Raw genomic sequence first — 22,239 nt, 5'->3', positions numbered from 1 at the left:
TTGAGGCATAACTCCTGCCGTTTTTCCCGAAAAAAAATATTGTCACAGTTCATCACAGGATGAGTGGCTAATAACTTAGTTGCTTTGTTTGCCGTCCATCCCCGGCATGTTTGCCTCGCTTGTTTGATATGTCATTTATCCAAATCAATTCTTGAGCAGTCCATTTGGTGTTGTAACACAAGAATTTCAAGATCTTTGCAAACAAATAGAACAAATCCAAATGGTCTAGTACTTGGGGTTTTCATGGCAGAAGGAAGGAAATTTCCAGTCAATCTGACCAACAGGTCGGCATTATTGTTCAGTAGAAGCAGGCAAGATCCAAGGCGCGCGTATCAACTCTCACATCACAATTATGGTTTGCCCCGAACCCAGCTCGATCCATGCAGTATGGACACGGCTCAGCTTGTTCCTTTGCTATCAGAGAGAGAGAGAGAGAGAGAGAGAGAGAGAGAGAGAAGGGAACTGCAAGAGCAATGATTCACTAGCTAGCATGCTGCGCGGCTGCACCAGTGGTATGGCATGGTTGCATGGGTAGCCTTTGCACCGGCTGGAAGAGGCCTGGCCACCCAAGCTAGGTTGAGGAAGCAGTTGCCATTAGAGGAGCCTGGCCTTCTACACCCTCTGCATACTCCTCACATGCCCCTCCTCTCCATGCTCGGCATTCTCTCTCTCACTCTCTCTCTCTCTCTCTCTCACCCTCTTCCAACTGAAGCGGCCAATGCAAGCCCCCTCCCCTCGTGTGTCACTCGTCCCCGGTCCCTCTCCAAAAGATATCCCCATGATCCTCTCAGCCTCAACCTATATCACCCTACCACCATGCACCTAGCACCTACAATCCTACTGCATGCTAGCTCCTAGCCCCTAGATGCATCCTCCCTTCTTTACATACCATCCTCATGCCTCTCCTCCAAGCCCAGGCCAAACCCTTCTTCCTTCTTGACATAGATCACAGCCACACAGGCAAGCACAAGAACAATGCAGCAGCAGAGGCAAGTCAGTGGGGGAGGCGAAGGCATGACTGCCAATGTGGGCGGGTGGAGTGGTGGTGGTGGAGGAGGAGCGGGCTGTGGCGGCAGCGTGGCCGTGTGCCGGACGAGCGGGTCGCGGTGGACGCCGACGTCGGAGCAGCTCAAGATACTGAAGGAGCTCTATTACGGCTGCGGCATCCGGTCGCCCAACTCGGAGCAGATCCAGCGCATCACCACCATGCTGCGCCAGCACGGCAAGATCGAGGGCAAGAACGTCTTCTACTGGTTCCAGAACCACAAGGCGCGAGAGCGGCATAAGAGGCGACTCACCAACCTCGATGTCAACACCTCCGCCGCCGACGCCAGCCACCTCGGTGTCCTCTCGGTGTCGCCTTCAGGTACGCGCTGCTTTGATCTTCACGGTTCAGCCTTTGGCGTGCTCCAAACGTGATTGCAAATGGTGATGCATGGTCGCGTGCATGTGGGCATCATCAGGCGCGGCCATGGCGTCTCCCTCCTCCACCTTCGGCTTGTACACCGGCAATGGCGGCGCCTCGGCTATGCAGCTGGACACAAGTGCCGGTAGGGACAACACTGCCATGGCCACGGAGACATGCTTCCTGCAGGTAATTGGGCAGGCTTGTACGCAGTTACACACGTTCACACGTTAATTCCGGCGTATGTGTTACCACATTGTTCGGTGCGTGCAGGACTACATGGGCGTGAGGAGCACGGGTGGTCACCATGGCAGCACCGGCCCCACGTCGCAGTGGGAATGCTTCTCGCCGTCGGCGGCGACGACGCTGGCGCCCGAGACACTGCCGCTCTTCCCCACCGGCGACAACACCCACCCGCGCCCGCGGCACGGAGGCCCAAGCGAAGCCATCCGCGGCGGCAGCTACCTGCGCAACCTCCCGTACTGGGGTGACACTGCCACAACTGCCACTACCACTTCAGTTACAATCCAGCAGCACCACCAGCTGCTGCAGCTGCCAGAGCAGTACAGCTTTTACAGCAACAGCCAGTTGCCCACCGGCCAAGATGCATCAGCAGCAGCAAGGGTAGGGGCGTCCTTGGAGCTCAGCCTCAGCTCCTGGTGCTCCCCTTACCCTGCACCTGCAGGGACCATGTGAGAGAGCTAGCACTGCTCATTGGGAACAATGTGTCTGTGACTGACTTTATGTCTCTGATGATCAGAAGTAGTGGTAGTGTTGTCCTTGGATATGGATCAGCATGCAGGTGTGCAGCTGCAGAGGCATTAGCATGCATGTTGCCGGGCTCAAGTGTGGTCCTCAAGTGGTAGTAGTGCACTGCATGCATGCTAACAAGTAGGAGTACAACAGTGTGGTGCAGTGAGCCCGGGGGACTGGTTGTTGTTCTAATGTGTTTGGGGCAAGAGCACAGTTGTGTCCAACTTGTCTCTCCCTTTTGTGGCTTCCAGAAAAAGGAGTAGCTATCTTTCTGTCTGCCTGCTGCTTCCTTGGGTGCTGCTCACCTGTTGAGACTTCTCTCTCCTGTGTTGTGTCTTGTAGTTTCAGCAAGACTGCAGGAGTATAATTTCTGTATCACTGCTAGTTTTTCGTTTCAGCCTTTCAGGATTGAAGCCCTGTGACCACTTTTGTTGAACTTGTTAGCTAGCGTTCCCCTGGGAAATGCTCTTATTTTGTTCTATATGTTCATACGTTTGGTTTCGCTTCCTTGTGTTTGGTCTCACAAAAGTGTATGTTTATATCAATTGTTTATGCATTGCAGATTGTCGTACGTTGGTTAATTGATCTGAAAACTGAAATGTCTGAACCTCAGTCAGACATATGGCTCAATTAACAAGAGTCCTAGCCTAGCTGACTTACAAAATCAGACGGTTGAATTGAAATAGTGAAATATTGCAACACACTGTTTAGAGCAACTCCGAAATAAGAATACACGACATGCCCGCAAAACGTCGCTTGCATGAAATATGCTTCCTTTTTGTTGACATGGTTAAAGCTTGGAGGACCCTCCATATCTGAAGTGACCACACTGCTTCCTGTGGGAACATGATGATACTGATCACGCCTTGACACTGGCTTTAATGGTTTCTCTAGCTTCAAAATCATGAAGTGGGATCACAATTTCCTGCTTAGGCCATGGAAGAATCCTTCTTCTAGAGTGCTTTCGATGCACTCTGGACATGATGTGTGGTGAGAAACAGACCTGGACCAACAGAGCAGAGATGAGGTCAAATTCAAACAGCTAAAATCAAGTTGATATTTGGTTACTACCTAAGATAAGCAAGTGGAATACTCTTGTTGTAACTGACCACCTTATTTGGTCTTCGAGGAGTAAACACCAACATTTTATTAGAATTTGAGGGGTTTTTCTTTAAAATTCGAATTTGAGATTGAAGTCAAATTTGGATTCGAGTAAATTCCAAAAAAAAAAAGAAAGGCCTTGACCAGTGGGCCGCTTCCAGGCCCAAGTGGCCGAACAGCCCACCCGGCCCGGCTGTTTGCTCCATGCATCGAGCGAGCTCCCACGGGGAGCCGTCGCCGCCACTCAATGTGGGGGCCTCCACCCTATCCGGTGTTCCATTCCGCTCTGGCGGATTTGGAGGGGAAGTTCGTGCGCTCGTGCTTATAGATAAAGTCGAGTGGTTCCTCTCCTTCGGATCTAATCTCCTGGGGGTCTCTCCACCTCCTCCTCTCTGCTCTCATTTCCCTCTCTCCGCCGGTACTCTCTCGGTGTCGTGCCGTGTCCGCTCCAGCAAGGATGCTCCTGGCGTGTTGGTGCTCTTCCACCGGTCGAGTGCCCCGTCAGCTTGCCCTTATCGGTCTGTGCAGGCGCGGGCGTGGTGCTCTTGTGCGCTCGGTGCGCGGTGGAGTTGGGTCGCCGGGCTGTGCGTGGTCGTGTTGCTCGGCCGTGGCGGTGAAGGTGTTGTGGTGGTCTGTGACGTGCCTTCGTGCACGTGTTTCTGCAGGTGGAGGTTGCGCGTGTCATCTTTGGGCGCATGGTCTTCGCGTCGTGCGTGTTGCTTCTCTGTGTTAGAGCTGTTATGCAAGCATGCTTTGTCCGTGGTGATCACACTCCGGTGTTGATCATTTTGGATTGGTGTTTGGCTTCTCCTCCCTAGCCCGAAGCTAGACTCTTGCTGTTGCGGTGTTCTTTGCTCCTCGACTGCTGTCTGTAGTGTGCCCTGCAGACGGCATACCGGCATTGTTATCTCCAAGAACATTCTCCCCATCAACCTCAGCATAGAGGGGGAGTCTCTGTTTTCTAGGACAATGCTTTTGCGTGCCTTGTCATCCTCTTCCTCTCTAGACAGTAAGCCTATTCAATTCCTCCCTCTTGTTTACTGTCTAGCATGCATTGTTTTACTTTCACTGTCAATTTTAAGTTTGCATGCTAAAAGAGGTGATTGTGATGCTATGTGATGATACCAAGCTAAGTTTGATTAGTATGTCAATTGTGCACTTGAGCTAGGCTGTGATCACTAGTTCTGATCTTGTGATTGGTAGCTGTATCTAGCAATTGTTGTGTGCTCTAGTGGTGAGCACTTTGGCTCCCTGTTGCCTCTATTTAGTGTCTTTGCTCTACTGGGTGCTCTGTTTGAGAGCTTGGGCTCTGTTGGTGGGCATCTTGGCTCCCTGCTGCTTTGTGCCCTATAGCTTGGCCTTACTAGTCCTCTGGTTGGTCGTCTGGTACTGATCTGTTGAGCTTATTGAAGAGAAATTTGCTATTTATACCTGATCTTTAACTTAGTAGCTCGGCCTATCTCTAGTGGTGAATTTGTCACACTAATCAGTAAAACTTAACATGTGTTGGATGGCCGTTAATTCGGAAACCCGCATTGAGAACAATCCTTTTAGTTTAACACTTGTTACTTTAGTTCATGTGTTATTTCACCTCTTTATGTCAACTGCCATATATGTTCTTTTTTGAACATGAGTAGCATATGTTCAGTAATACTCGTTTTTGAAATGCTCATGTTAGTTCATATGATATATGTTGTTGGTTGTTATGTTCTTTTTCACATGTTTAAATTCGGAATCAATTTAATCGGAATGTTGCTAAAATGTACTTTGAAGCAACACATTTTCGTTAAAAATACATGCCAAAACTTTGTTATTCTTAATGGAAGAACTACCTTGGAGTTATTACGCCATAAGAAGAAAGTACAGAATTGTTATCTATCAACTTCTCATGATGATGTGTCAGGCAGTAGTTTTCCCAGACATGCTTCCGGGATCAAACAGAAATAATATGATAAAGGGGCACAAGAATCAATAAAACACAAAGTAGAGTTCAGAATTCTCATTGTCCTAAACAATCAGACAAATGGTTCCAAAAATGCTACGAACCAAAAGTATAATAGTCTCCTCATTGGAGAAAAGGATGAAAACACAGCGGTTTGCAGCCTAGAGATGAATTATAAACCTAACCAAGGATGCGTTACACGTTACCTCATGAACACAGCATAACTAAACTTCAGAACTACCAAGTACCACAATATCATGATGCTATATTATTAAAGATAAGAAGGTTTGGTAAGTACACCTTCAGAGGAGTGGTGGTGGTTCATTGTGACAAAAGGCCAATAGGCCATTTCATATTTTCATTCAGCCTAATTAAGATCATAAAGATACAATCCCCAATTAGTCCTATGGCTAGAGTTTTTAACAGAACATATAGACAGGGTTAAACCATATAGTTGCAAAAGCACAAACATATTATGGGGTTCTTAATTTTTCTGCTATATCTCTACATAAATAAAACAGTAGACCAATCCAAAAATATATAGTTTATCATAACAGCAATGCAATCCTCATACTTCAAAATAAGCTTACTCTAACAAATAGGTATCCCACTTTCTGTTATGTGGTACTAAATACTAATATCAGAAACCTTTTTCAGTGAGTACTACTGCACATATTGTTTGGTAAAAATGTTATCAGATATGAAGCTACATGGAAATCAAGGAAATTGGATCATACTTTGGAAGGCACCTGAAAAAGGCTTCAAGAAAAGCTTCAGGAAGCTAGAACCTATGGATATCATGTATTTAATTAGCAGACTGTAGAAAGTACTGGCTTGTGTACTTCTAAACAATTTTAAAACAAAATTTGATCAACAACTTCTTAGTTTATACAGTATGAGCTCAAACTAATTCTACAAAACAATGTTGGAAAATTATATTCTCCAAATTTTAAAAACTATGATACGAAGGGCTTGTAAATAAAATTTAGCAGGGCTTGTCTAGCTTTGTGTACAGTTGTACACGTGTTCAACCATTCAAGCCTAAACAGGTCAATCTCAGTGCAAAATCAAACCCAAAATCTAAAAAAACTTCAGCTTGGTTTCTTAATGTCCCTCATCAATATATACACTGCGGCACATCCAATGCAGTAGTACCCTAGGTTGGTCCATAAATTGCCTAAGTGTCCGTTATATGAGTTATTAAGTAGTGAAGATCCATTGGCAGCATTTCAATAGTTTTAGATAAGTAGACGCCAAAGAACCAAACATCACAACGAGTAATGCACAATATAAACCAATTAGAGGCATGCCATTGCCACACAAAAGGTTGTTTGCTCACCATGAGATATGACGATGGCCCATCTGTTCTTGTTCTATTTCATTTATCTTCCTCCTGATAGCCAGCTTCAGATCCTTGACCGTCGCATAGTTCAACATTGCAACATCTTCCACATGGAGAAAAGAAGCAGATGAATAAACTGAGGTGAATTACGACGTGATGCACGATTTGTGGATCTAATGGATGGAAATTTGATGAAAGATTGATAACAAAATGTGAGGTCTGAAGGGGGTCATGTGTACCGAAGGAGGTGTTGTCCAGCTTCACGCGGTCACCCTCATGGCACTGCCGAGCTCGAGGTTCATCAGCGTGTCGACGTCGACGAGGGAGGGTTTCCTGGGGACATCCACGAGTATGGGGTCGTCGAGGAGCGAAGAGAGCATGGACTGCAGCATCGCCTCCTTGGCCTCGCTTCTCTGATAGGCGGCGACCTCCTCGGGCTTGCTAGAGCCCGAATCCATCGCTCCCGCAGACGCAAAGAGCGATTTCCTCAGGCACTAACGCGCATCTCACCGGCGGAAGCCGCCCCACAACAGCGTCGACGGTGGCGCGTCGGCGAGGCGATGGCGAGCTCGGCCGGAACTAGGAGAAGGGCAAAAGGGTGGCGGATGATGAGATCTGAGAGGCCGACATGTGGGCCCTAGGCTCAGTGTCCCCAAAGGAGCGGTGCCGCACACGCGAGTTCACAGCCGTCCGATTGGAATGAATACCGGTTTGGACGGAGATCTCTGTGGTGGCATCTAAAAGGCTCTAGTAGCATCGGCCACCGCGACCGCAAGGCCTAGCCGCCGACCGCCGCCTTACTCGTCGCCGTCGTCTCGAGCTCCCGGGGCGACGCCTGCGAGGAGCTCGGAGCACCACCGCACAGGGCACATCCCCTACCCCTAGGAGGTACGTGAGCGCTAAACTAAAACTTCTCCGTGTTAGAGTTGATGCTTCTTCAGTAGGCGTTTCATCGATTAATCGGTAACAGGAGCGCTCCCGCCTGATCTTGCCTCCGGCGGCTGAGGGACTTGGGGGCTGCTGCTCCGCCAGTCGCCGTAGCTAAATCGCGTTTCTCCCAGCTGTTTTGTTCTGCAGTCCGCTCCAACTCAGTGGTCTGGGCTGGGTCGTGAGCTATGGCAGTTATGGGACGAGGGGGAAGGGGGAAAGCGTGAAAAGTAGGGTTCGTTTAGCTGCTTATTGGGATGCTTCTAATGGGGGTCGATGACTAATGTTCATGTTTCAATGTTGCGGTGACCACGGTGGGGGTGGGAAGCATAACCAATAATGGATAGATTCATTAGAATGCTGTATGGGTGTTTGTATACGATTTCGACCACAATTGTTTGTGTTATTAGGTGATCGGGCCAATCAGAAATGCGACAGCCTGAAGGCGACCTCCAACTTTAAAATTAGCATATGAAAGAATTGTTTCTCTTCAAACTTTATTTCAGCCCGACATACATGTTGTATTTTGGGGTGGCATTAGGGGCTACAGGTTTGCCTCCGCCATGACTAAATTTATATTTAGGCCACTGTGCTGTGAGGTTTTGTGCTATGCCGCGGATCGAGTAGAATCGTACATGCAGATGTCATGTCAGGTGTTTTTATGAGCCCATTCCTTTGTTCAAAAACTGGATTTCCCTGATCACGACTGAGATGTTGAGCCTGAAAGTCTGTTTGGACGATGTCCATGGAATCATGTTTGAAGATCAATTTTGATGTGTATCGCAATAGTTTTGGTGGAATTTGGACTCAGACTAGCAGTATTTAGGTCAATTTTGGTTTTAAGTTGTACTTGTATAGTTGTATTCGATAGTCTTTGCCTTCTATAAGGGAAAGTTATTCTTATTTAAATTAAATTGACAAACCTGTTTGACACCTGATGCAGTTCTAATTTCTAATAGAGATTTTAATGTTAATGATGAATGGTTGAAGTGCTATTTACTTCTCTTGGAGGTGCTACAATAAACTTGGTAGTGTTTGCAACAAATAAGTGAACACTTTGCTTCTCTCAGAGACACTGCATCTAAAGCTCCTAGAGTTATCAACATACATACGAATAATTGAGTTAGGATTTTGCTTTTCCTGTGTTGCATGATTCTTTTTTTTTTCGAACGGTGTGTTGCATGATTCTTATGTCATTGCATTATTCTTATCTTCCGTTTCACTGTGATTTCCCAGACTAGCATCTGACAGCTATGGCGAAGCATCATCCTGATCTCATCATGTGCCAGAAGCAGCCTGGCATTACGATCGGTCGCCTGTGTGAGAAATGCGATGGCAAGTGTGTCATCTGCGACTCGTACTTGTACGCTTGTCCAGGTCTGCGATGAGTGCAATTACGGCTCATTCCAGGGAAGGTGTGTTATCTGCGAAGGTGTTGGCATCTCAGATGCCTACTACTGCAAGGAGTGTACTCAGCAGGAAAAGGACCGAGATGGTTGTCCCAAGATCGTCAATCTTGGAAGCGCCAAGACTGATCTCTTCTACGAGCATAAGAAGTATGGTTTTAAGAAGAGATGATTGAGAAGATGGAGTTATCAGGTTCAATTGGGCGCTCGTTGTGTTCTGTTGCACTGATACTGAGAGTAGGTTGTTGAGGCAGCAGCTTTGTATTCGTGTTATGATTTGATACTGATATGAGAATACACCCCTGATATGCTCTGTAATAACTGTTTCAACTGTGTATGGTTTAAGACTAGTGACTGCTTATGCAATTTGCCTTCATATAATTGTTTGGGTTGTACTAACGACCTGTTATGGTTGTCATCTGAAACGAAAGATGTGTATGGTCTCATATTTGCATACAATTTTGATCATTCTTGGAGGGGCAGTTGCCGCTGCTCTTCGTCGTCCACGACTTCAAGTCAACATGAGACCCTGTGTCTCCTCCAATCTGGGTCCTAAAGAAGAATAAGAGGAAGGGGAGGTGAGAGGACAAAAGAACAGTTGAAGCTCCTTTCCCACAAATATGAAAGATTACCCCCCTCCCCCTCCCCATAAAATAATTTTTTCCCTCGATGGCTAATACGCGGCTCCATTTGATCACATTATATGCTCCTAGCTCATTTTTTTCTCCTAGCTCACTTTTTTCATGGATCTGACTTTATCGCTTGCTTCCATGCTCTATATCTTCAGAGAATGATAGAATAGGAAGAGTTCTAATTATACTAGGATTGTCAAGGTTATCGCTTAAATATCAGTTTTTACATTTTTTTGGCCAAAATGTGCCTTCTTATGTGTTATTGAAGAGCCAAATCGGCAGTTCTATTGTTGTAAAATAATTGCAATTGCAATCAACAAATTAATAAAATTTCACATCTCTGAAACCACAAGCTCTGAAGCTGACAAGTTTAGTCTCTACATTCCAATTAGGATCATAAGATGCGAACAACTCTCGTGTGTCATGTAGGACTCACACAGATCATCTTTCAGATGTTTATTTAATGGTATGGCCACAAATCGCATATAATTTGCATTTATTATTTTGTCCTCAAGGTATTTTCGGATTTTCCTTTGCATATAATTTTGAACATCCATGAAGATTTCATGGAATGAGAATGCAGAATATTATCCAAGGATACATCTTTACCAATACGACTCAAGGACCATTCAACTTGCGTGACCACATAGGCTCACACAAGAGGTACTCGTGTCAACTTTTTTCATACCCGGAACTACCCACTTGTGCATGCCTCAATGACACCGAGGTTACCATGAGCGTGTCCCAGACACCTCTAGCTCTCCGCTTCCTTACTTCTCCTATTCTTTTTCGTTTACGCGTCATACGGACACACGGCAAACACTAGCATGATGTATGATAATTTTCTTATCTTACCATTAGATCAACATGTTGTTAGTACGAAAAGTGTTAAAGCCAATGGGACCGACGGACGGTACTTAACCGATGCAAGCGGTCTATGCCATTCGGGTTCCTCTCTCGACCTACCCTTAGCACCGCTCACATCTCGCCTCATTCTTACCACTCATCAACCCATCATTGTTATTATCATTGTGAACAATAATTAAACATATAGCTCACAACGATAGAACTGTTTCGCGAAATCGAAACAAAGCTTTCGTGTTCGAATTGCAGTGTATTGTATAACTATATATATACCGTGGGCGTGCCATTATACTCAAAATATACGAAAGAACATGAGACAAACTATAATTGAAACACGTGACTTTATTCATTCAATGTTGAAATCATAAAGTATAGTTTCATAGTTTACAATTTGCTCACACACATATACAAACACACACGCTATCTGACTATTTCTTCGGCGATTGCTTCGTCCTGATTCCCGGGACCTCGTGAGGCCTCCGGTTAATTACCTCACCCTATTGGTGGCGGGGAAGTCAACGTGTTTCGACCGGAGACACACACAACCATACACGCACGAACTCAGCGGCAACAACACAAGGCCAGTTGGAGCAAAAATCACAGCACAGCTCGACGACCACACACAAAGGCCGGCCGGAGATCAATAACTCAACAGCAAACGACCAGAACACCTTCCCACACACCTCAACCATCACGGCTAGATGGCCAGCGGAAATAGCTCAGCACCACGGCATGAGCACTGGCTGACCCCCATCGCCGATCAGCAAAACCAATAGCAACCCGCGCGGCAACGACACACGCTTCCACGGCCACGGCGCATGCGCTGGCCGGGGTACATACGCACGCGCACGGCGGCAACTTAGATCGACAGCAAACACCACAAAAGCCAGCTGAGGAACATCACAAATTCAAAGCACTGAAGATGACCACCACCTCGACGACAACAACAAATGGCCGACTGGAACACAATAAAAAGCACAGCGGCACAGAGGTTGGACTCAACTCAACGCCGAGACGGCACACCTGCATCTCACGCGGTCGCGGCGCAAAGGCCGGCCGGGGCTCATCAAAAACCAAAAGAAACACTGGCCACCGACTCCAATAAAACACTTCTCGACGGTCGCGACAAGGTGAGGATGACGAGTAGGTCTCAGTCATGTCCACACCCGAGTTGCCTGTGGAGTGGCATGTCTTCGTACTGTTCCTACTGTGCTCTCTGATAACGTGGATTATGTTGATCGCAGGAATCCTTTTATGCATTTTTAGGACGGTGGATCTTTCTCACCACTCCCTGTGTTGTATGAATGTTATATCATTTGTTGTAAGACTCTTATTTACCAGCAATTGATCTAAGAACTGGTATAATAATAGTTTTAAGCACCAAGGGTAACCCGAGGCGCTTCACCAATCCAAGGAAAAAAGGGTTTTGTGCTACCACATAGGTTCTATACTTCATCCACCAACTCCACAACACGAGTTTTCCTAGCTCATACTCATCCGAACTCCTCTAATTAGCTCCAAACATCAAGAACACCAAAAATATCAAGAACAGCTCGAATCCTTCATGCTTGCTTGGAAGAATTAGATGGATGGGAAGATAATGAGCTAGGGAACGCCATGGTGTGACATACATACCTTGATTTGGTTTCTTGAAGTGGGATTTTGGAAGGAGAATGAGAGAGCTTGAAAGAGAGGGGGAGCATCAGCTTTTTTTCAGCTGGGAGAGAGGGTGAGGAGGCGTGGGGGAGGAGTGAGGGATGGGGCTGCAGCTAAGGGAGAGGGAGGGGTGGTTGGTTGGTCAACTCTAGTGAGCCTCATGCATCAGAAAAACAAGATATTTTAACTGTAAATTCTATTCTTTCTCTCCTATTTTATTTCTCTCTTTTTATTACCTAAATCGAGACACTCTAGTACTCCAAAAATAAAATTGCTCAAAATTAGATATGATGCTAATGCTGCATGATTATGCTTAAATACATGATTACGGGTTTTGGGACGTGACATATTTGCTGCAAAAAATATTTAAGAAAATTGGCAAAGTACAAGTTCAACAAGTTCAATATATGCTATAATAGCTTTAGAACTTTCTTTATCCATATCAAAATAGCACAGCATTCACTATGGTCATAGCTCTTCATGTACAGGTTGTGTACTACAACTAATTTTGCTTGATGCACTCTTTTTATTGCCATCGACAATTGATCCATGAATATGCTGACTTATTTTCTTATGAACATGCTTAGTTTAAAGGTTCCAATTATTATTTTTCCTAGAAAAAACCTATATTAGATATTCATAGCACGTTTAGTCTTAGGTGGTCATCATTGTCGTTGCCTATTGAATCAATGTCTTTGCCATCTCAGCCTCTCTCAACATAAATAAGATCTCACCACCATATATGTGTTTAAGCTTTACAAATCAATGTCTTTTCAATATATGATTTTTCTTTCTTTTTTTCTCTATCTAATCTATTTCTATGTTCGATTTTTGCCATGTGATTCATGATGTGAGATTGTTTCTCCTACAGCCAAAAGATTTTTCTATCAGTGAACTGATATAAATGTTTTTTGAACTATTGATCCTTTCCAACAAAAAAATTGGTCCTGGTTGGGTGCAGGAGCATGCGACAAAAGCCCTGGTCAGCTTTAAGCACAAGTTCCCTTTTTAGAGGCCGTGTTGTTGTATTTTCTTGCATTCTGAAAACTAGTTACGATTTTCCAAATGGGCAACGATAGTCCCATTGGCATGGTACCCTCCTAGAGGCGTTATCTAGCCTACTTTAGTTAGGTAGCTAGTTAGGTGATACGGTGTTATAGATCTAAGAGTATATCTAATCGGTTTCTTATTCGGCTCTCCATCGTCAAAAGTAGTACTGGTAGAAAAACATCTTCAATTGACTCTCCAACTGCCTAGCTATATTTGTGCGCTCAAAAGTAGTACTGGTAGAAAAACATCTTCAATTGACTCTCCAACTGCCTAGCTATATTTGTGCGCTCACTATCCGCTTTGTCTCGCTCGCCACGTCCAACAAGCGGGACAAACTCGCCATCTCCGTTCGCTACGAGATGATGACTTGTGGACCTATGTAAACGATACTAGATAGTCTAATTTCCTTTTCTATCTTCTATGTTCGAAACAATGCTTTTTTTTACTTTAAAAATACTAATTTTTTTTAGTAATCTATAATCTATGTGTAACCTATTTTAATTTTATTCATCTAAAAATCATATGTAAAATTTAAACTAAAATTCTCCAAAAGGTTACTTTTATAATTTCTAACAATTGTTAGGGCTTCAAATAAATTCCTAAAAATCTAGAAAAATTCATTAATATTCTTCTTATGTGATGGACTAATTTTTAAAATTATTTTCAGCCTTAATTCATATGGTGAAAAATGAGTTCCTTTGTAATGTTCTATTTAGATGCATTTTTATCATTTAATACAATATATTTTTTTAATTCAATTTGAATTCAAATAAAATTCGAACATATACAAAATATAGTCATTGAAAATATAGCTATTAAAAATATTTTTATTTATATGATACTAATAAAATATAGGTAAGTGAAATTTAAAGAGTGAGGTTTAGAAGTCGATTAGAGCGTGTAGAAAAATAGAAAGAATCTTTTAGATCTCTATACAAAGATATAAAAAATGAGATTTATGAGTCATTGAAGATGCTCTAATTTAACCAGATAGCCTATCCACTGTAGAATTTTGTACTCGTTTTTTCCTTCATTAACCTATGCGGTTATATGCATCTTCAATGCTATGCTGTTGTATGCGTGCTGTACTAGAGTTTTAAAAAAACACGCCATGATTGAGAAGAACCAGGCACATGACCTGCTTTCATACGAGAGGAAGGAGGGGTGGGGGTAACCTGGTAAATTAACTACGCATGCCGTGACCTGCTCTGTTTCTCTGTAGTAAAAGCCTCAGAAACCGCTAAATTAATCCAAACAACCAGCCGTCAGCCCACCATCCAATATCCTTAAAATCGGTGGAAATCGCGAAGAAAAAGGGGCAAATCAAATCAAATCCGCAAATTAACGCGAGAGAGGGCGAGAGGGGGAGAGAGAGAACAAGGGGGCAGGCTGGGCAGCCAGAGCCGCCGACGCCAGCACATCCCCCTCCTCACCACCACCTCCCGTCTCTTCCTTCCCCGTCCAAATCCCCACCCCCTCCGGCACCGCCTCCGCCGCCCTCCCGTGAGGTTGCGCGCAGTCCCGGGTCCCGGGAAGGGGGCGCGAGGGAGGAAACCCTAGATTACCCGATCCCGGGTCGGGGCGCGATAGCTCTCCCGTCCGTTCGCCCATTCGATCGCCGCCACGCCCTGCCTAGGGTTCCCGCGCCTGTAGATCGGTTTGTGGAGGAGCAGAGGGAGACGGGGGAGTAATGATGGGGTCTAGACGGTCGAAGCGCAGCGTTTCATGGGCCACCGGGGCCAATCTCTGCAAGGTATTTTGATAACATCCTCATCGTAATGAGTTTATCCGCCGCCACGGCGAGGAGAGCGATTCGCGCTTCCCCTTCCCAATCCTGCGAAGTTTGCGGCTTGCTCGCTATTGAAGATTTTTTCCGACGAATGCTATTGAAGATTTTTATTATTGATTTGATCTCTTGTTCTCCAACTCTGGGATATACGCAGGCGAAACGATCTAATTGTTATGTTTTGATTGCTCAATGTCTTCAACTTTCCTAAAACGAACATGCAATCTTGAATTGGGAGAGGAAGCGACTGAGATGGATTTCGCTCCAACTTACGCAAATGAAACAGCATTACTGGTGTTGCTTGCACCGATAGCAGGCAATTCAGTATCAATCTTGACAAATGACAGCATAAAAAAGAAGGAACGATCACTGCATGTATCAGTGTTGAACAATATCATATACTAGTCATGGGGGATTGAAGAAATTAATAAACTAAGGGAAACTTGAACTTAAGTAGTGAAATAAATGATGGCCGAAACAACTTAACAAAACAAAATATGAAGCATTACATTTCAGGAATTCCATGATACCGGTTGAGGATTTAGTTCCTGCATATAGCATCATATATGCTATGTTTCCGATGAAGCAAAGTTCAGCTCTTAAATCTTCACCGGGAAAGGATGCATAATTATGCTTTCACCAGGAAAAGAAATGGACAGTTACTTAAAATAGCATTGCTCAGATTTTATTCTGTGCCGTGTTTATGTTCCAATCCACCCATGTTTTTTATCCTCCCCGGCAGTGCGAACACATAATGCTAAATTTTGGTATCAGTCATCACAACAATACAATATTAATAATACTATGGCTTCATAAGCTTGACAAATGACAAGAGTCATGTTGGTATACTAAGGCATAAAATCTGTGATAAATGTCTAGGAAGTTGAATCTGTGGCCACATCATTGGTATCTGTGATAGGACATGGTTTCGAAAAAAAGAACTCATGATTCATTTTTTTAGTAGAAAAGATAATGAGGAGAAACAGCTCATGGCTCGTTACCCATGGACATGAATGGTTTCTCCTGGGAAACCTGTACGCATTATGTGTTGTATTGTATATTGCTACTTGTAAACAATTGTTTTTCAAGAGTTAGCAAAGCATCACAAGATACTTCCAGGCTTATGATACAATAGTAAGAAACGAGGATGAAAAATGCACATACCTTGAATGTGAAATATTTGGAGAAAACATTTTCTTTAGAGAAGTATCTTCCATATCAAACACTATTACACACTGGCATACAATATATTCTGCAAACATCCTACTGCAGTTTTCTCATTTTGAACGTAGTGATCAGCATTTCACATAGTGCATGCAGTTGAGGTGCATTGTGCTAAAGATTAATTTCCACTTCTGTTTGGAAATGACAAGATTGTTCTCTCACTACAATCCAATGGTTTGGATTAGATATAACTGCACTGGTGAGCTCATCGTGTGATGTCCTATTCCTAACCAATTGATTGCAATGAAGGAATGAACTAATGTAGCATAAGAGAATCCTGTTATTATGCTTATCTGTTGTAAAATAAGCATATCTTCCTAATGAAGTCTTGGCATTTCCTGCACAGACGAAACTTTCAGTTTCATGCCTAGGCAGGTGGCCATGCATATCCACAGCTCACATTGATGATTTGCATAGTACCAAAAGGACCCTAGGAATCAGCTATGTTATTAGCATTAGCTCTTACAGTCTTGCTTGAGCCTTCTGTACATCATAATTCATAAGATTGCACACTGCTTTGGCATGAAACATCACTATAGAATGGGAGACCAGCCAGCCTCTGATCAAAATATTAGAATATGTCTCATAGATTTGTATATCAATGTAAGTTTATGTCTATGTCAAGCATGTCGATATTACATTATCTATATATAATATTATGTACAGGGTAGCAGGTAGTTAGTCTGCATGAGATACAAAACCGCACAGGGTGACTACTGCAGTATAATACTTTGGAACTGTTTTGTGGCTTGCCACTCTTTGCCACAATTTTGTCCCAAAACTTTGTTTTTGCTTGGAGAACTGTGCTAGGTTTGGGTGTATGGCTAAGAAAATGGCAGGAAACTGCAAAAATGAACCAAACATTGGTCAAACTTGTGCCAAAGTTTGGGATTGAATGGAACACCTCCTTACTCCCAGTCGTCCACTGCAACAATTATCTTGCATGCTTTGTCTCTCATGCATGCTAGCTATCTGATATAACTGATATCATATAACTAATATTATATCCACATGTCTGATATAGACACAAAATATCATAGCTTATTTTTTTTTTCTGCGATTACAAGGTTGATGCACGCGCACACACATGATTAATATGTGTTCACCCATGCAGGATCGTGTAATCCGAGCCAATGGATTGTAGCGAGTTAACAGCCTTATGATTTCCGGAAATTTAAACCTCATAGTACAATGAACCTCAACTATGTGGTTTTTTGAAATGGTCATAACTGTATGTAAATGAGTAAATTGCAGTGCAAAACATTTGGAAGGATATGGCCTATGTGCTACTATATATTGTAGCATGCTTCTGTATTGCACTTAAGAATTGGACTACCACAGAGCAGGGGAATAGATATGGTGGTGTGTAGCCCATAATTAAAAGTGCTGGCAGTTTAATCAACCGCTCTTTTTTTTTTTTGCATTATTTCATGTCATTAATGAGTGCAATAAAGTTTGCATGGTTTAATTTAAGTCCATTGGAGAATCTAGTGATTCACTGGACACTAGTTCAGTTAATTTTTATGTAGCTCTTATTACTAAGCCTTTTTAGAACCTTTTGGTTCTTCATACATTCAACAATCATTTCAGTAAGACATAAGGTACTACAGATGAGCTGTTCATCGGTTCAGAATGACATATTAAAGCATCTTGATGAAAGGGCAAAGCCTTCATTAGCTGAAACCTACTGAACAATATATACAGTTTCCATGCATTTGTCTGTATTGTCAGAAATCATCTTGACGCTACTGCAGCTATGTGTCTGCATCATGGCAAATGGATATGTGGCATTCATGCTTGTCATGCCCAGATTTGTGTGCACGGATCATTCTATTCCATGTTTCTAAGCACTATCATGCTATATGTTTGGATTGTATTCGTTGTTGATTAGTTCACTCATGGATTCCAGTACCTCCTTTTTTTGTTCAATATCTTTCCGGTATGTGCATGCAAGGATAAAGGCAAATTTGTGCATCCGTGTTTTCTCATTTCAATACTACCATTTTTACTTATGCATTATGGACGATTATCTGTGTTTTTTTAGTGCTACCATGGTTTTGATTGTTTCAATAGATCAACTATGTTGAAAAAATATTTCTACTGCAAATCCAATTAACGATCAACTATGAGGTTGAACATAGATTTTTGTGGAGTTAGATCGCAAAACCATTCTGTGTCGGCGTCCTGAAATGAAGTTTGCTGGAGTGACCCACCGTATGTTCACCCATCGTGGAAGCTATGTGCCTATGTAATGAATAGATGTATGATTATTATGCAAACACTGGTAGTTTCCTGATTCTATTAATATTTTTATAGTTGGATACACACTTAATTGGGCTATGCTCCAATAGATATTCTGATGGGTAGTAAATACATAACTGAGCTTATCAACTCATCTTTTTATCCTGTATCATGTGCCATTCTGATGTGTCAATCCTGAATTAAACTAGATTTGGTATTTAGGTTCAAAGTAGCAATTATCTTATTGCTCATGCATCCTTGCAGAATCCATTGGGTTCCAATGTAGATTTGCTATATTTCATATACACTAAAAAATTATAAATTGTGCAATTGTAAATACTAAGCAACTATGTATCTTGTAAACCTGTCAGGTAAGGCTTTTTCTTTCAGAAGATTCCCCTTCTCAAGCTGGATTAAGACCGCAGGACAATCTCCAAGCAAAAGGCTCATGGTTAATGCATGCAGCTGGCCCAAGCTCAGATGATTCCCTGCCTCCTGGCTTCGAATCATTGCAGCCAACCAACGATCTCAAAATTGACATATCTCAAATCCCTCTTATTAGGTGGAGATGCCCACCACAGGTAATTAGGGCTCATAATTTTGAATGTTTGACTCTACTAATGCCAAGATAACTTTTAAGATAATTGAATTTCCCAACCTTGTGTTGGTTGCAGATATCGTATAATCCTGATTGGCTCGTCGCTGCTGGAGAAGAAAGTGAGGAGGCTGCCTTACAGAATGAGAGAATATTTGGAGCACTTGAGGCTATATATCCACGGCCATCGAATATTCCTCCAAAGTAAGCAAGCTACATTTAATTTACCATTCTTCAGAATTCACACTTCTCATTCCTTACACATGAACTCTTTGCGCAAATCCAGCCCATTTGTTTCTCCTGATGTGAAAGACTCCCATTATGATGATTCCCGAACCCAGTTGGTTCCTCTGATCCCTGTTGAAGAGGATGATGCATCTGATCAGTTGGAAGAACCGCCTGTTGATCCACCGAACAATTACCATCAGTCAAATAAGTATGACTCTGCAGTAGTCAGGGCCCCACAATTTTCAGATGCTCCAGTTATCACTGCACAACAGCAGCCCAGTGGTTCCATCGGTGCAGTAAGTGTTGGTCTCTCCACTGAGCCTGATGTATTGGCTGCTGCATCTGCTGCATACACTGCAATAATGCAAAGCAATCTGATGGGAAATATGATTGACCAAGATCTACTCATCAAAATACTGAGTGATCCTGCACAACTTGAGAGGTTAATGAAAGAATATGGCACAATTAAACATGCACAATCAACCACCAGTTCTGTTGTTGCCCCAATGCTACCAGGGCCACCGTCCCAAATGACAGTGAGTGCACCGGCCTCCTTTCCAGATCCTGTGGCACCATTTCACAACATGAACCCTACGCTTCTGCCTGCACCACCTGTGATGAATTGGCTACCTCCAGCTATTCCTTCAGTTCCCATGAATCCTCCAGCAAGTTCAAGTCAAGCAATTAACTTTTCAAGTGCCCCAGTTAGGGGTATCAACTATTACAAGACCCTCATCCATCAGCATGGAGGGGAGGTTCAGGAACCACTTGAACAGCATGGAATGCAGTTCGGAATGTATCACCAATCTGTTCCTACACAGACTAGCACTGTTGATGTGGTCAGTGGTGATACTGTACCAGGCAGAGATACTAAGGCAAGGCTTACGAAGCCCTGTGCTTACTACAACAGCGCCAGGGGATGTCGCAACGGCGCCAACTGCACATTTCTGCATGATGTGTCAGCGGTGAGGACGGAACAGCCAAAAGGAGCAAAAAGAGTAAAACTTGACAACAGAATAGCCGGGCGGTATTGAGCTGTTGCTGCTATTTGATTTTGACTGTTCTTTGGTTCAGTATCCTTTTCATTCAGATTCAGTAAATATTGCGCCTCAGCTCCTTGTTCCTTTCACTTACAATGCCCCTTTTTTTGACAAAAAAAAATTTAAAAGAAAGGAAAATTATTCCATGATTAATTGGAGCTCGGTCAATACTGGATCGGTTTAGTATATTGTCAATTGAAACACTTTTTATTGGTGGTAGATGTATCATGGACATTTGTGGCAAGTTTTGTTCTAGGTTCATGGTGACTGACGCGAACAGTTCTTGGTTTTGTCATACTGAGATGAGGTAGAAGTATGTGAAAACGATGCACAGGAAACAGACAGGCCCCTCCATTATCAAATCATGATTTCTACACCATGAAAAGCTAAAACCAAATATAGTTTTGTACTATTTTATTGTTGGTATTCACTAAATAGAAGTTGGATGTCCTTCTACGGGACAAATCGCTTTCGAGCTTTTAAGCTACAGTAAGCGACTAGGCATCGCAGTCGTACGTCAGATCTTGAAGAACACACCATTCAGTAGCTCTTCCCGTAGCGACCTGGCTCCATAGGCATACGTTTCACTTACACAAAGAAAGACGATCTCTTGTTGCCTTTGCAAAATTTTGCAATCCTAAAATGTGTCACCGACATGTGGGCCATGGACTCACTTGTCATTGATACATGGGGGATTCTTCAAAATTGCAATGCATGGGAAGATTTTGCCCAGAAAGAACGGATTACAAGTAGTTGTTCATTTCGAGCTATAGTCCTTAAAACTTCACACGTCGTAGCTTCCTGTGTTACGTAGCCTTTAATTGGTGGCATGCGATTTCAGTATTTGTGGCCCTGACAAGCGTTCAACGGTCCTATTGTAAAACAATTAGACAGTAAACAATAAGAAAGAAATGAAAGTGAATCTTGTTGCATTCATTCATGGTCTTGATGTACATATGTATATAATGAATGAGCATCCGTCCGTTGGGAAGGCATCCGTTTCTAATGGACGGAGAAACCGGCATGGGTGTTTCTTTGATTACATGGTTGTAATACTTCTCCTTGATCAAAGTCATCTTTTATATACATCCCGTTGAATATTCCTTTAAAAATTATATAAAAAAATATGAGGAGATATATATTTGTGATATGCTATAAAAAATTCTTAAAAATCCAGTAGAAAAAATTATGAGTAAAATGATATGGCATATGTTCTTGTATTGATATTATCTCATTGAAAATCTTATATGAGAAAATTTAATAGGAAAAATTCATAAAGGAAAAGAGTGTAATATTTATGATCTGATGATCATTAGTAGGTTATATATAAGGAGTTTACTCCTTCTGAACTTTGCAAATTTTGAAGTCTTCTCATACCAATTCCATGAATAAAATAAATATGCCGGTATAGACTTTGTGAAAAAATCTACTAAGATTATGATATTTTTTACAAAGTATCTATCTCCTCCTCATTTCTTTAATTCATGAGGATAAAATAATTTTGAGCAATATACTTTGTGATACTGCTTTCTATAACCAATACGTATTCAGTAATATAAGTAATATTATCTTTATAGTTAATGGTAGACAATTCTGACGAACCAATTCCATATGATTCTTGTATGTGGTTAATCATTCTATGAAGACATACACATTCACGTGATTTTTCATATAATTGTAATTATTTCAAAATGATTAGTAGAAGTAGCCAAAATAGTTTGATTTGATGACTTTCATGAAGAAGTTTATTCCACCATATAAGAATACAAAGTCTGCCTATGGTCGGACATTGTGGGGATCATATAAATAGCTAGTATCTCTATATCCAACTATAGTCATGTCTTAGTTTTTTTTATAGAATAAACTAAGAACCTTTGTACCTTGGAAATATCTGAGGATATTTTTTACTCCCACCCAACTACATTTGTTGAAGTTGCGCTATGTTTAGCTAGCAAATTATCCGTAAATGCAATATCAAGTCTGTTGCACTTTGTAAGATACATTAGCGCTATAAAGATACTGAAATACGGAACTTTATGTCCTGATA

The 22,239-nt window shown here is 42.7% G+C and overlaps 2 protein-coding genes and 2 pseudogenes across 3 annotated transcripts; 3 read left to right on the top strand and 1 right to left on the bottom strand.

The window, feature by feature from the left end:
* The first annotated feature begins 1,014 nt into the window (after window positions 1-1,014).
* On the top strand, window positions 1,015-2,101 carry LOC133925641 (WUSCHEL-related homeobox 1-like). The gene is made up of 3 exons (XM_062371498.1): window positions 1,015-1,366; window positions 1,464-1,594; window positions 1,679-2,101. Exons 1-3 carry the CDS (start codon window positions 1,015-1,017, stop codon window positions 2,099-2,101), a joined length of 906 nt encoding a protein of 301 aa, XP_062227482.1.
* Window positions 2,102-2,803: 702 nt separating this feature from the next.
* On the bottom strand, window positions 2,804-7,279 carry LOC133925181 (U11/U12 small nuclear ribonucleoprotein 25 kDa protein-like; annotated as a pseudogene).
* A 1,431-nt stretch (window positions 7,280-8,710) lies between these two features.
* Window positions 8,711-9,275, top strand: LOC133925182 (PHD finger-like domain-containing protein 5A; annotated as a pseudogene).
* Window positions 9,276-14,387: 5,112 nt separating this feature from the next.
* On the top strand, window positions 14,388-20,420 carry LOC133925180 (zinc finger CCCH domain-containing protein 30-like). 2 transcript variants are annotated; one of them, XM_062371038.1, is made up of 4 exons: window positions 14,388-14,831; window positions 18,795-18,910; window positions 19,004-19,128; window positions 19,211-20,420. In XM_062371038.1, exons 1-4 carry the CDS (start codon window positions 14,804-14,806, stop codon window positions 20,184-20,186), a joined length of 1,245 nt encoding a protein of 414 aa, XP_062227022.1. In that variant the 5' UTR covers window positions 14,388-14,803; the 3' UTR covers window positions 20,187-20,420. The 2 variants fall into 2 exon arrangements, with proteins under 2 accessions (XP_062227022.1, XP_062227021.1); XM_062371037.1 differs by having other exon boundaries at window positions 14,389-14,831; window positions 18,701-18,910.
* Window positions 20,421-22,239: the final 1,819 nt, after the last annotated feature.

This window comes from Phragmites australis, chromosome 7 (assembly GCF_958298935.1).
Source record: "Phragmites australis chromosome 7, lpPhrAust1.1, whole genome shotgun sequence".
In the NCBI taxonomy this organism is placed as follows: domain Eukaryota; kingdom Viridiplantae; phylum Streptophyta; class Magnoliopsida; order Poales; family Poaceae; genus Phragmites; species Phragmites australis.
Note: the sequence above shows the minus strand (reverse complement) of the source record. Positions and strands in the feature narration are given on the sequence as shown.

What these genes read in the sequence shown, in the direction of transcription:
- LOC133925180 (XM_062371037.1), top strand. Translation starts at nt 14,769, where the DNA reads ATGATGGGGTCTAGACGGTCGAAGCGCAGCGTTTCATGGGCCACCGGG. An exon ending in GGTGGAGATGCCCACCACAG is followed by an intron (nt 18,911 to 19,003) that starts GTAATTAGGGCT and finishes TGTTGGTTGCAG; the next exon opens with ATATCGTATAATCCTGATTG. An exon ending in CCATCGAATATTCCTCCAAA is followed by an intron (nt 19,129 to 19,210) that starts GTAAGCAAGCTA and finishes GCGCAAATCCAG; the next exon opens with CCCATTTGTTTCTCCTGATG.
- LOC133925641 (XM_062371498.1), top strand. Translation starts at nt 1,015, where the DNA reads ATGACTGCCAATGTGGGCGGGTGGAGTGGTGGTGGTGGAGGAGGAGCG. An exon ending in CCTCTCGGTGTCGCCTTCAG is followed by an intron (nt 1,367 to 1,463) that starts GTACGCGCTGCT and finishes GGGCATCATCAG; the next exon opens with GCGCGGCCATGGCGTCTCCC. An exon ending in CGGAGACATGCTTCCTGCAG is followed by an intron (nt 1,595 to 1,678) that starts GTAATTGGGCAG and finishes CGGTGCGTGCAG; the next exon opens with GACTACATGGGCGTGAGGAG.